Here is a 15,742-nt window from a genome sequence, read left to right as displayed (position 1 = left end):
TGTTAGGTTTGCTGTAAACACTGAAACATAGTCTCGGTTTCTAAAATTGTACTTTATTAAATTTGCTAATACTTCAACCTTGTAAGGTCTTATTAGTATCAACATTGCCTTATTAGTGTACCTTTGGGGCAATACATTATATAAAACATTATATAATATGCCACAATATTTTGATGAGTGAGAAACGTCTGGTTGGTGGCCAAACGTTTTCCAGGTGCTCGGTAAAGGTGGAATTAACTCAAGCGTTCAAAGAGTGACAAATGTTCAATTGCGACACTGTTCTTCTGAACAATATCAGATTCCAATATGTCATATTAGCTGACAACTGATGACGATCTCTGTGAATTAAATTACTTTTTTTTTTTAAATTTATTTATATCTTGATTTAATTTTTTTTATATACAATAATTTCAATCAGTTACTTTATTAAATTGCCTTGATTGAGAAACTCATCTGAATGAAGTGGGACATATTATTTGACCAGATGTACATGTACAGGAAACCCCGTTCTTGATAGTTGTGTCACCACTGCCAATCAAACTCCTAAAAAGTATTACTCGAGTGAATTAACAATAAGGCATAAAATCAATAATTTATTCAAACACTAAATACTATTTTTTTTTAAAAACAAAAAAAAACCAAGTGAATGGAATAAGATATATTTTTGAAGTCTTTATCGACGACATGGATATATATATGACTCATATGAAAAATATCTAAATTTTACAATACTTCTGTTTCACTACAGAACATCAGTACACATGGAACGGGACTTAATGATGGTGATATTGTATTATGACACTATGACTATTGCTAAAAACAATTTTGAAAAGAATTCAAGGTTTTGATTCATAAAGCTGTAGGGTGTCTTCCTCCATCTTGGATTTGGAAATACCAGAAAACAAGGTCTAGATCTTTAATAGAATGTGCAAATTTTTAGAGTAGTAGGTAATTCATGTGTAAGAACTTTCACTCAATATAGAAAATGACATGTTTATCATATTAATGGTTGTATTTTATAAAAAAACAGAAAACTTTTGTTTGATGAAATTTCTTCCAACTTTGCCACATAAGGGGAGGCAACTCAAATGCAAGGGCAGATAATTCAGATTAAGGTACTTTTACAATAGAAAATGTTAGGAATTTACCTATTTTATAATGTATTAAGAAAATGATCCGGTGACCCCATTTTTTCTTTTTCTTAACTGAAAGCATACTTTTAAAGCTATCTTCTCGTATGTTATCTCAAAATTATCGATTATTTACGTATTGATGCAATGAAACCGTTTTACTTTTTGATTTAGTATAACAAAGACTTGATTATCAACACAATCTATAATGTCAGATACTGTTCCAAATGATTATATATTCATTTCACGATAATTTTTGTTTCGTATTTTGTTGATTTCTAATTCGTCTAAAAATCAGTCCATCAATGTTAGATCTGTAAATTTGCGTTAGCAATATTTGTTTTGTTCTTCCCTCGCCGTGATTCGAACTCATGCTACTGAGATATCGTGGTACCAAATCGCATTGAACTATGCCCGACGCTAGACCAATCGACACCTAGAATATATATTCGTGCTATAATCAATGACCCACAGGAAATTGTATAATCATAACTCTATAGTTTTTATCAGCTAGATCAATTCATAACTCGATAGAAAAACTTGGTAGTATGTACCAATGCAATGTTAAAATCTGGGAAATGCGTAGGCATTATAGTTTTAAGGATGTTGTCATAACACTGTCAGTTGGTCCAAAGTGAAATGATATACTAGTTTTTGTGAATTATGATGTGACAAGATACCTAACTGTGTTTGTTGGGGTACATATTATTGCTACTTACCCGTCTCCTGTTATACAAAAATCTAGAGCCCCAGCAAATGGATCTAAAATTAGTAAAGAAGATATCATAAACAAACACCTAATTTGACTTTACTATGACGTAACGGCACAATCCAGTTTCATTAAAGATTGACCAATATCATTGTTTATTCCATATTGAATGCACTTTAGTAGGCTTTTCTATAAGATTAGGATTTTTATTAAATAAGCATACTCACCTACAGAAAAAATATATTCGCCAACAATAAATATACAATATTAGGTCAATGTCAGAAAAATATCAACTTTTTGTATGAGGTGAGAAACTGGGGAAGGGCGAGGTTCTACCGAGATCTTCCCCAGTTTTGCGCCGAGTACAAAAAAGTTGATAGTTTTCTGACATTGACCTAATATTGTTTGTATACTGCAACTTAAATAAATAAATTGATAGCTTTTTAAATTATAACACAAATTTCAAACTTATTTTCATCCCTTAATGAACCCCTGACTGTGGAAAAAGTGTTCCGTGATGAAATTGACATTGCACAAAATATAGCTGTGTTCCTATATTTAGGAAATAAAAACAACTAGTTGCAGTATAAAAACACATATTTACCTCATAAAGTTAATAAAACTACATATTTACCTCATAAAGTCAATAAAACCACATATTTACCTCATAAAGTCAATAAAACCACATATTTACCTCATAAAGTCAATAAAACCACATATTTACCTAATAAATCAAGGTTTCTGTTTTGTTCACTTCAAAATTTACAGACTCGTGCGAACGAGAGCTAAACATATTGTTTAACAGTATGCTGCCCTCAAGATGTCATCTTTTTGGAGGAATCTTTTTATTTTTATTTTGTTTGGATGTTGCCTTATTGAAATTAATTCCTGTTCAAAGATTGTGGCGGAGTTACATATGTTTGTGAGTTCTCAATCCTCCCCTAGCCTATGCAAATAGTGTTACATTACAATATAAGAACAAACTGTTAAACGAGTCATTTTGATTCTCATCAGACCGGTCCTATGCACAAATTACAACAACCTAAATTCACAAGACATAAACTACTTGTCTAAATAGTACTAGCTGGATCAAATCTCAAGTAATAAACAGACTTTGATATCCCAGACTCATATATAAATCATAGTACGCATCCAATAGATTGAGCGTAAACACATGATAAGCAGAGGCGGATCCAGCCATTTTAAAAAGGGGGGTTCCTAACCCAGGACAAAGGGGGGTTCCAATTACATTTCCCCATTCAAATGTATTGATCTTCCAAAAAAAGGGGGGTCCAACCCCCGGAACCCACCCTCTGGATCCGCGCCTGATAAGCATGCTACATGTAAACAAGTATGACCCTGTATAATACAAATATATAATTATCAATAGGATTTGTAATGACTAGATATATGTTGAGTTAAGAATGATATTTATTTTCCAAATAAAATTAGTGCTAATATCGATGATAAAGACAATATTCGAAGATTTTACTACGTTGAATGAATAACCTTTAAGAATATTTGTATTTACAGTTTATGTTGATGGTATCTTAATTTACGAGTTGTACATACATTATAGCCGTAAAAAAGTATCCACCTGTAAGATCCCGTCGTAGGAACTATCACGCTAATATGGGGAATTTTGATATGTTGTGTAGGAATTGTAAAAGTTTCCTAATATTTAGTATGAATGTGAATCGTGTAACCATTTAATAATGAATTATCTTTTTGTTCATTTACAGTTTAAATCAATGATTTCAAATGTTTTGCTGCAGCTAAATATTATTCCACAGTTAATATTGCATTACTTCTCTTTACTAAGTGCTATTTCATTTTAAAAGTAATGTTGTTGAATAAAATTGTAATGTTCAAATACAATTCAGACCATCATGGACACTTCTTTTATTGACGTCTCCAAAAAACAAACAGCTGATATTTCCAGTTCTAACCACGCTCACACCAAAACATGTTCATAAATGTATGATAAAAGTTATTGTTTTTTTTTTTATCACAATCTGTATATATACAAACGCTTCAATTGTCTAATTTGCACAAAATGACATCAATCTCACATGCCCAAAAACGTATATTATTCAGTATTGAAGCCTTATTGATCACAGAAAAGAAGATGAAGAAGAAATGCTTTGTATATTTCAAAGGTGACGTTAACTGCTATATCAGAATATTTGAAAACACTATTCGTATTAAACTCGGATCTAGTAATCTGGCTTTTTTTATTGGGATATTTGGAAACACTACTTTAAAAATCCAGAACATTCGACGCAAAAGCATTTCTTTGAATTCCCTAAATTACGAATGAAATTAACACTTCATTAAATTGACGCGTCCGAAGCACTTTTCCAAACTGCTCGAAAAAATAAATCAAATCCAAGGATGTATAGATACTTGAATATTATAGGAATTATTGACCAAAAGGATCTTGACAAAGATTTAGACATCATTAAAAGACATGTGTATTGCCCATCTGCCCATAAAACAATATTCCATTATGGAACAAGTATTTGCAATTTTCTCTGGTATTTGTCATTCTGCTTTTAATAAAAGGAATACAATACATGAAAACAAAAGTTATTTCAAAAACTTTCTTCATTGTTGAAATTAGTCTAAGGTTTGATTACAGGTAACAGCATTTCCAAACACAAACAGTAACGTATTTCATAATCCCATTATTCATTGATTGTAAAAATAAGGTTTCTGCACGATAAATAAAGTTTTATTAGTAGCGAATAAATTATATATCAAAATTAGTCAAATTTTATTTTTTACTACATGCATTTTGTGCAAACGATGTATCGGATTTCAGATGATATACAATTACATTCTATGTTGTGTGTGCTATTGTTGTTTGTTTGTCTTTTTCATTTTTGGCCATGGCGTTGTCCGTTTATTTTCGATTTATGAGTTTTACTATCCCTTGGGTATCTTTTTTCCCTCTTTTACTGTCTTTTCATCAGGTAAATATGAGGTTTTATTGACTTTTGAAAAAAATGATATTCACTGAGACCGACCGCCAATGTGAATATCAGTTTTCAAAAGTCAATAAAACCACATATTTTCCGACAAAAAGCTGGTTATCGTTTCATCCCGTATTCCGATAGAAAACATTGTATTAATTAAGAAAAAATATTAACCCAAACTAATTGTGCATCAAACAGTTTACCAACACGTTACGTGTAAAAGCGTGTGATGTTAAGCTCGATAATATCACTTTCCTCCAGGTCAATATGTTTTTTTTATTTAAAATTCAATTCATATAAAGAAACCTTCTAATGTAATACCAATATTGAATAATGTAATTTATTTTATAATTTATAATTACTAAGCTGTCAAAACCTCATTTTATAATCTCGTTTCAGATTTTTTACTTTTGAACCAAAATATTTTCTGTAGCACATGTACCACACGAGAACTTTCACAACACAAAACCTTACCAAAATCTGTTGTCGTCTGTATAATTGCCGAGGGTGTACGATCGCCTGAACCCTTCACAGGCGCAACTGTGGTAGACGGATTCATACACCTCGTCATATTTACAGCCATAAGATTAAATCCATTTAACCATACATTCTAAAACAAAAAGTATTGTTTTGATAGATAACACATTTATTTCAAATTTGACTATATATCATAAGTATATGCACAACTTACAAAACCTTTGAATAAACTTATTTAGAAGGGATATAATTACGATACTGTTGTCAAGTCATTAAAGATTGCATATTTTGGCGTTAATATTGAGTCACTGATAAGGTCTTTGCATCGGAACTAAACACATTTATTCTAAAAACAGTTGTTGGCATGACACGGGTTATGTTCTTCTCATATATGTTATGATGGTATGATACTTAACCCCTAACGGGAAGGAGTGTGCCTGATGTTCATATGATAAAATCATAATCTTTCAGTCAGTTTAATTGAAGTCTGGAGCTGGCATGTCAGTTAACTGCTAGTAGTCTGTTGTTATTTATGTATTATTGTCATTTTGTTTATTTTCTTTGGTTACATCTTCTGACATCAGACTCGGACTTCTCTTGAACTGAATTTTAATGTGCGTATTGTTATGCGTTCTACATTGGTAAGGGGTACAGGGGGAGGGTTGAGATCTCACAAACATGTTTAACCCCGCCGCAATTTTGCGCCTGTCCCAAGTCAGGAGCCTCTGGCCTTTGTTAGTCTTGTATTATTTTAATTTTAGTTTCTTGTGTACAATTTGGAAATTAGTATGGCGTTCATTATCACTGGACTAGTATATATTTTTTTAGGGGCCAGCTGAAGGACGCCTCCGGGTGCGGGAATTTCTCGCTACATTGAAGACCTGTTGGTGACCTTCTGCTGTTGTTTTTTATTTGGTCGGGTTGTTGTCTCTTTCACACATTCCCCATTTCCATTCTCAATTTTATAAGGACTTTCAAGAAGTTAAAGACGATACAATACCAAGGGTGCAATAAAAACAATAATTCGTAGAAGATATGCACTTCTACAAAACGAAAATCAGCAAACAAAAGCAACGGATTGAATCCCTATAACAAAACACAGGGTCTCAAGATTGAGCAACATGAATTCCGGGGAGGGGAGGGATTCGGGAAAGATGCATTTATTTTTACCCTAAGAGAATGGGATAGTGGCTACGACATGCAGAATATATCCCTGCATGGTTTTTCTTTGTACATGTGGAAAATACAGATATTGCATAATGGTCAACGTAATCATGGTGGTATTGTTAAACTTTTCGAAAAAACAATCTAGTCTTATCCATGTGACGCCAAGATACCCAAATTGCACTTTTCAGCAAAAAAAGCAGCGAAAATCTGTTTGTCAGTATGCACGTCTTTCGATAGATAAATATAGAAATATATCTAAATGTTCATAAAACGTTCACAGTATAAACGGACGAATTATTCAATGGAAAAAAATCAAATTTACGAAATCGTAGCCATGCGACGTCCACAAAATGTTATCTTTGAAAAATGAGCAAATAAAATATGTTACAATCGATGCCACTGCTGGTGGACGTTTCGTCCCCGAGGGTATCACCAGCCCAGTAGGCAGCACCTCGAAGTTGACATGAATATCAATTATATGGTCATTTTCATAAATTTCCTGTTACAAAACTTTGAATTTTTCGAAAGACTAAGGATTTTCTTATCCCAGGAATAGATTATCTCAGCCGTATTTGGCACAACTTTTTGGAATTTTGGGTCCTCAATGCTCTTCAACCTTGTACTTGTTTGGCTTTATAACTATTTTGATCTGAGCGTCACTGATGAATCTTATTTAGACGAAACGCGCGTATTGTGTATTAAATTATAATCCTGGTACCTTTGATAACTATTAACACCACTTGGTCGATGCCACTGCTGGTGGACGTTTCGTCCCCGAGGGTATCACCAGCCTAGTAGTCAGCACCTCGGTGTTGACATGCATATCAATTATATGGTCATTTTCATAAATTTCATGTTACAAAACTTTGAATTTTTCGAAAAAACTAAGGATTTTCTTATCCCAGGAATAGATTATCTCAGCCGTATTTGGCACAACTTTTTGGAATTTTGGGTCCTCAATGCTCTTCAACCTTGTACTTGTTTGGCTTTATAACTATTTTGATCTGAGCGTCACTGATGAGTCTTATTTAGACGAAACGCGCGTATTGTGTATTAAATTATAATCCTGGTACCTTTGATAACTATTAACACCACTTGGTCGATGCCACTGCTGGTGGACGTTTCGTCCCCGAGGGTATCACCAGCCTAGTAGTCAGCACCTCGGTGTTGACATGAATATCAATTATATGGTCATTTTCATAAATTTCATGTTACAAAACTTTGAATTTTTCGAAAAAACTAAGGATTTTCTTATCCCAGGAATAGATTACCTTGGCCGTGTTTGGCACAACTTTTTGGAATTTTGGGTCCTCGGTCTTCTTCAACCTTGTACTTGTTTGGCTTTATAACTATTTTGATCTGAGCGTTACTGATGAGTCTTGTGTGGGCGGGGCGCGCGTCTGGCGTATTAAATTTTAGTCCTGGTGCATTTTATAACTACTACAAGCCATTTCTTTAACAAGAGGCTCTAAAGAGCCTGAATCACTTACTTTTATCGTTATTGAATCGTTATTTTTTCGCTTAAATCTTTCATCAATGATTATTTTTGCTTTTTAATATATATTAATGAGTGGCTTAAAAATACTATTTAAATTTCATTGTATCTGTCATAATTTCGTCAAAAGAAATAAATGCATTTTACACATATGTTCCATTTAAGCCATAGTGTCTATGTTTCTTGACGCACAAGGAAATTTATACTAGATTCGTTTGAAAAATAAACAACTTGTGTAAAATTGTCCTTAAAGGACAATAACTCCTTAAAGGGTCAATTGACAATTTTGGTTTCAAAGCTTTTTTGTAGATCTTACTTTGCTGAACAATTTTGCTGTTTACAATTTATCTTCAATAAAATTCAAGATAATAACCAAGAATGCAAAATTTCTTTAATATCACCAATTAAGTGGCAGCAACCCAACAATGGGTTGTTCGGTTTGTCTGAAAAAGGCTGATAGATCTTCACCTTTTAAACATTTTTACCCCATGTCAGATTTGCTTTAAATGCTTTAGTTTCTGAGATATACGCCAAAACTACATTTGACCTTGTGTCTATTTTTAGCCATGGCGGCCTTGTTTGTTGATGGATCAAAAATTTGGATACAATTTATAAACAAGATACCCAAGTAACATTTAGTTAATGTTTGAAGGTATTTGGCCCAGTGGTTTCAGAAAAGAAGATTTTTTAAATAGTTTACGACGACAGAAGACGGACGACGAAAGACGACGGACGCCAAGGGATCACTGGTATTAAAGAGATAATAGTAACTGCAATTACGATTATCCCAATATGGCGACGGCAGATACAGGTAAAATCTTTACAGTCATTTTACTCAAATGTAGCATGTTTTTGTCACTAGTTACTCAGCTGCAAGGTTTTTCTATACCATTACATCATATTTGAATCGTAACGGTGCACAGGAATTGTCTAAGCGCTTTGGAAATTGCCGTTGAAAAATTCGGAATGATAATCGTAACTCGGATAAAAAGATAATCGTAATCATGGTATTAAAGAATGCGAAGATAATCGTAACTGGATAGTGTTTTATTGATATTGACACTAAAAACGTACATCTGATAGCACATGATGAAATTATGGTGATTAATTAATCACGTTTCAACATCTTATGACATATCTTTTTGTGGATATATTATTAATGGTTCTAATGAAAACAGCTACATACTATTATATCATAAAATTAGAAGGGTGAACAAGCTTTAAGAAATTTGGATATGGGAAAAACACGAACTAGTCACAAAATATGGGAATAAGCGATGAGGCAATTTTATGGGAAGTTATGATATATGGCAATAATTGTCAGGGGAAACGCATGTGTCACTCTACATCAGATTTGTGAGATTGAGAATGGAAATTGGGAATGTATCACAGAGACAACAACCTGACCATAATACAAAAAACAACAACAGAAGGTCACCAATAGGTCTTCAATGTCGCGAGAAATTCCCGCAACCGGAGGCGTCCTTCAGCTGGCCCTAAGACTGTTAAAGAACATTGATTTATCCTGAATACAAATATAGTAAATATAATAATTAGTGTTTTAAATCATTTAATACAGGTGGCTATGTGTGCTATTTCTTCCCCAGGGAAGCGACTCCTGGTTCAATTCTAGTTCATAGCCGTTATGCCATAATGAAGTAGGAAAGACGTTTAGTATTCGCCAGAGATAGTTTGACGAGAAATTAAGAACAACTTTTTTTCCACTTGTGGGATATTGGATATTGCTAACCCCGTCCATTTTCTCCCAAAAAAAACCACCTTAAACGCGCACATAACATTGAAACTTTGAAAACAATTAGAATATCTACTTACCACAATACCTGACTTGACAGCTGCTTCCTTGTCAATATATTGCACAGGTACATAGATATAGGAAGATGCGGTGTAAGTACTAATGAGACAACTCTCCATCCGAATAACAATTTCAAAAAGTAAACCATATAGGTTAATGTACGACCTTCAACATGTATACATTAAAAGGAAATACATATTGTTGTCTGTTTTAAGGGCATTTTTCAATAAAAGTGTGAATTTCAGACCTAAAAAAAATAAAAAAATCAACTTGTCAATTTTTTTATTTCTAGAGTTATTTTGAATACCTCTATTGTAGACCTGTTTGTAAATACAAATAAAAAGTGCAATCTTAAATACTCTTTAAAATGATATCATTTTCATAATATATGTACTGTTTCGCATGGGACATTTGTCTACTACGAAACTGCTTTTAAACGCACATCTAATTGCATTTTAATGTCTCCTATAGACATTCTAGTTTGTTTTACTTTATAAACTAGAAAGATCTCATATTTTCTGAATGTGACAACCATTTTTTATCGATAAATATTAGACAGTACTTCACATATAAACGTACAACTTATGTTACGTAGTGGACATTTTCATGAGTGTCGAGTGGACAAAATCGTTTGGATCGTAGTGAACAAAAAGTTTCGTAGTTGACATCAACCCTATACTATGTTGATAACATACTGAAAATTACATTAAACTAATCCTTGCTATTTGTTTTGCACGAATAGAATTGAAAAAAAGAAAAATCTCCAATACTTGTTTCGTAGGTGACCGTTTTGTAGTGGGCATATTTACATGGGTTTTTTTTCCCACAATCTCCATATTGCAATAGTAACAAGAAAGATTATATTCATCAACACATGTATTAAGCTGTACACTGATTTTGTTTCATAATTTTAGAACCAGATACTGAAGGAGATTTGAACCGTTTCAAAGTGGACATTAACAAAAATACGGTATCACTCTGGTCTATTTGATGTTCTCTTTTTTGTCAACAATTAAAGTGCCGTTATTAAAACATCATTTCTTTTGTAAGACCCTTATGTTGATATCTCTTGCAAACATTGAGCATGGGTGTTGAATAGGGCGTCTAGGGAAATGCCAGGAATCCATAGCTTATTAGTCCCTCTAAAAATATTCTGTTTCTTTGCTTAAAAAATGTTAAATCTAATTCCATGTAATGACTGCACAAAAAAATACTTGTAAAGATCAAAAACATTTTTTTTTAAAATGGCTGGGACAAGAAATCACGGTTTTGTAAAAAAAAAACGCCAATAAATCGAGAGATATATAAGTAAATTTGCCTTAAATATTAACCTGTAAGTTTTTTCATTTTTTTTTATTTTCCGTTAATGTCATCCATTAACTGTACATTTGTATTTTAATACACACAATACCATTGAAATGCTGAAAGACACATTTAATTTTTCAGTTACTATTATCCGATAAAGAAATTACGATTATCAAACAAGAAAAACTCCATAGAGCTACGATTATCATCCCGATTTTTTCAACGGCAATTTTCAAAGCGCTTAGACAATTCCTGTGCACCGTTACGATTCAAATATGATGTAATGGTATAGAAAAACCTTGCAGCTGAGTAACTAGTGACAAAAACATGCTACATTTGAGTAAAATGACTGTAAAGATTTTACCTGTATCTGCCGTCGCCATATTGGGATAATCGTAATTGCAGTTACTATTATCTCTTTAATACCAGTGAATGGATGGCATAATCTCATGGGTTAATGTCAAATTGTTCTAAATATTTAAAGATATAAAACCAAACAAATAAAAAACCAATTGTTCAGAGAACAATTAAAGGTCTTTCCACATCATTTTTAGCTCACCTGGCCCATAGGGCCAAGTGAGCTTTTCCCATCACTTGGCGTCCGTCGTCGTTAACTTTTACAAAAATCTTCTCCTCTGAAACTACTGGGCCAAATTAAACCAAACTTGGCCACAATCATCATTGGGGTATCTTGTTTAAAATATGTGTCCGGTGACCCGGCCAACCAACCAAGATGGCCGCCATGGCTAAAAAAAGAACATACGGGTAAAATACAGTTTTTGGCTTATAACTCAAAAACCAAAGCATTTAGAGCAAATCTGACATGGAGTTAAATTGTTGATCTATCTGCCCTGAAATTTTCAGATGAATCAGACAACCCGTTGTTGGGTTGCTGCCCCTGAATTGGTAATTTTCAGGAAATTTTGCTGTTTTTTGTTATTATCTTGAATATTATTATAGATAGAGATAAACTGTAAACAGCAATAATGTTCAGCAAAGTAAGATTTACAAATAAGTCAAATGATCGAAATGGTCAGTTGACCCCTTTAGGAGTTATTGCCCTTTATAGTCAATTTTCAACCATTTTTCGTAAAATTTTACAAAAATCTTCTCCTCTTAAACTACTGGGCCAAATTAATCCAAACTTGGCAACAATCATCTTTGGGGTATCTAGTTTCAAAAAATGTGTCCGGTGACTCGGCCATCAAATCAAGAACATAGGGGTAGAATGCAGTTTTTGGCTTATTACTCAAAAACCAAAGCATTTAGAGCAAATCTGACAATGGGTAAAATTGTTTATCAGGTCAAGATCTAAAATACACCATAGCAAAATTTCCACTGCAGTCCAGCCATACCTCTTTCCATCAACCGCCCAAACGTTGCAGGAGCACAGGCAAGCCCAAATGGCATTTTACGAAAAATTGAACAGGCCACGCCGTGTGGCGAACACTGTTTTCGGGCGGTCACTCTCTTCCTCCTCCACCTGGCAACTCGCCCAAAATGTCGATGGATCGGCGTTTATTAGGTGAACCATAACTGGGTGAGCGTTAACAAAGGCTCGAGCCTTCAAATCTGGTATCCGAAATGAAAAATCAAGTTCAAGATGTTGGTTCAAGTGCCTCAATTGAATTTGATTTTTAGAAGAGATATGAGACCATAGAGCAAGACGATCATTTACGAGAAAGCAAGCCTCCAACTTGGTTAAATGTCTATGTTCAAGATTAAAAAATAATTAAAAGAAACGCCTATACAAAGTATAATCATGTACATATATTAATATGTAATTTTGTATATACATGTATATAATTACGATGATTTCCCTTTTATTACAGATGCCAAACACCGATTAAACGATCAAATGCACGATTGAGAAGTCCAGTTTGTCAGGTACGCTTTAACACGGAAAAAGTATTGGAGGAGCACGTTCTGACATGAGTGAGGAAAGGGTCTGCCGAGGAAGAATTCTTATGTGACATTTGTTCATATGCTACCGGTAGAAAAAAATACGTAATGAGGCACCAGAGAAAAAGACATCCAACATCGTTGATAACACTAGAGGATACAGACAGTGAATGGGAGAAGCAAAACACGGAGACCATGTCAGATGTACTCGGAGAACCATCGAGAGCCAAGGCAAGTAAAACAAACACCTCTTTGATGGCATCAATTTCGCTAATCCAATGCAGAGTGGTCAGGAAGACACCTCCTCCCCTATCGGTGGCCAATACCTCAAGATAGGGACTATAAGACACATTGACGAGTTCTTTGGGACCACAGAAGATAACGTCCAAGAAATTCACATTTCCAAGCATGTCAGCTAACACGATGCCAGCCACCACTGCAACTATTGTGGCACCTCCTCTGGCCAGCACGTTCGTGCTTCCAAGAGTGTTGAAACTGATTCGGACGAATCTTTACTGACAAACCCTACACAGCTGTTGTTCTCGTCCTCACCAATGGATGCACAGTGTATTACAACTACAACAGGAACTTTCCCCAATACCAGAACAGGTTGTTAGGTCAGCTTCCACTTCTAGGTTAATGCTGGTAGAGTGAGGAACAGTGAGACGATACAAAGAATACGGCAAAGATGTCAAAGTTACAGAAATATGGAAAAAGTGAATTGAACAGTTGGTGTAGTTTTAAAACATGCAAATATCATAGCCAGGTAGGCTTGACGAGAACATACAGTAATAAGTGAGGATACAAATTAGATACTTTTGTTTAGAGTGACACTTAAAAACATGAACTCTGAATGTTCGTGAGGGATCGGACAGACAGTTTGGTTCCTTGTTGAAGGAGATGATTTTCAGGAAGTATGAAAACTTTTGTGTTTTATTGTTTATATAGTATGCCCGGTTTCTTTGAATATTTAATAACTATGACCGTCAGATGGGGAGGTTAAATCTGAAGTCCCGCGACAGGGAATATCGCGCTTTGTGCACGTTAAAGATCCCTCTCAACTAGCTCTTTGAATGGTCCATAAGTGGCCGGTTGTTGGGACACATTACTAAATACATGACATACCGGTTTTGGCTTTGTGATGTTTTCTGTGGTTTTCAAATTCATTACCGGTATTTGGGTTGTTGGTTTTCATGGTTAAATTTGGTTGCTAAAAAAAATCTGTCAGCATGCATATTTGAAATACAGATGGAAAAAGAGTTAAGGGTACTTATGATAAAGTTGATATGTTAAGTTAATGTTGATGTTCAATGTTTGCTCGAATGTTAAGACAAGAGTATACAGTGGAGCTGTAATCTAGTCATGACGGGAAGATCATATATTTTCCAGTTGTTTTAGTGGTTAGTTACTGAAGTAAAAGTTTTATGATATTAAGATTTGTGTTTTTTATGACATGGCTCGAGGCAATAACCAGATAAAGTTTGGGACTGTAAAATGTCAACTCGATGTAGATGTTATCAAATGATTTTGGTAAATGCGGTGAAGCATTTCTTGGAAGCGTGGGTAATGTGATGAATTTCTTAACACCTGTTTCTTGTTTATTTTATAATCCAATTGTACAGTTCAACAGAAAAAAAATCATTCATACCTTTGATTTATTTACCCATTCAATTGCTTCAACTTTCGATTTGTTAACATCTTTATTAGGTGTTTAGTAATTGTTTTACAGGCCAGGTACTAAACTATAAATCCGGATTTCCTGCGATCATTTGTTACATCTATAAACCGGATATAACCGTCAAAATATTGCTTTGTAATTATATATTTGCTTAGGTGTTGTAAAACGTGGTAGGGATAAATTCGTTTTGGATCAGTCTATTATATGGACGAGTCTACAATTTAGTATATATACTAAGGTTTTCACACTTTACGTAGTTCTGAGTTTGGAATTCAAGCCAGTAGTTGGATACTACAGACTAAATGTGAGATTAAGTACAATACTGAATAAGAATTATAAGCAGTGTCCCTGAATAAGGAACCAAGTGTTTAAGCAATTATAGCTGCTGAAATGGCAGTGGTTTCATAGAGAAGCATTTGCTGTATACAAGGCAAAGCATTTCTAGATGGTGAAGCATTGAATACAAGTATAGCAGTGACTCAGACCAAATAGTTATGAAGCAGTAACAACAACTAAAGCACTGGCCCAGACCAAGTCGATAATAAGCAGTGGCCACAAGTAAAGCACCGGCTCAATACAGAATTGATAAGCCGTAGCTGTTAGAAAGCACAGGCTAAGCAATAGCAGATAAAGCCTCGATATTAAGTAAACGGTCCCTGTTTGGTATAAGGGTTAAACCCTTATACCAAACAGGGACTTTATATCAATTATCATCATTGGCATTTTTCGTCTAGTACACAAAGCCTACTCAATCTTGACGCCCGTTATTTAGGTAAGGAGTACCCGAATAATCAGTTTATAAATTAACTACCAATTGTTAAGCCTTGGCTGTATCCAGAGAAACGATTCTGGTACGAAACCCAGATAAGAACAGTTGCTTAACCCTGGTATGTGACAGTCTTATAATTTGTATCCTTTTGAAATAAAGAAAATATTGTGTTGAAGCGAGAAGATTGAGCTGTTTTGCTTGGAACAATGTACTTGATAACTTATCATTGCAAAAGATCTATCATTTTCTTACAGCAATAGAAAATATTACTTTCACTTGCAAATTGGAACAAAAACACACAAATTTGTCAAAGGAGGGC

General features: G+C 34.1%; 1 protein-coding gene across 1 annotated transcript in view; it reads right to left on the bottom strand.

The window, feature by feature from the left end:
• Positions 1–402: 402 nt before the first annotated feature.
• Positions 403–15,742, bottom strand: part of LOC134708231 (uncharacterized) — a 28,254-nt gene continuing 12,914 nt past the window's right edge. Inside the window, exons 3-5 of the mRNA XM_063568617.1 lie at positions 5,292–5,427; positions 1,850–1,892; positions 403–543 (exon numbers count right to left, since the gene is read on the bottom strand). Coding sequence (XP_063424687.1) covers positions 450–543; positions 1,850–1,892; positions 5,292–5,427 — 273 coding nt within the window. The 3' untranslated portion in view covers positions 403–449. The remainder of the gene's footprint in view (positions 544–1,849; positions 1,893–5,291; positions 5,428–15,742) is intronic.

The sequence above is a fragment of the Mytilus trossulus genome, chromosome 1, assembly GCF_036588685.1.
Source record: "Mytilus trossulus isolate FHL-02 chromosome 1, PNRI_Mtr1.1.1.hap1, whole genome shotgun sequence".
Classification (NCBI taxonomy): domain Eukaryota; kingdom Metazoa; phylum Mollusca; class Bivalvia; order Mytilida; family Mytilidae; genus Mytilus; species Mytilus trossulus.
This window is presented reverse-complemented; position numbering and strand designations above follow the sequence as displayed.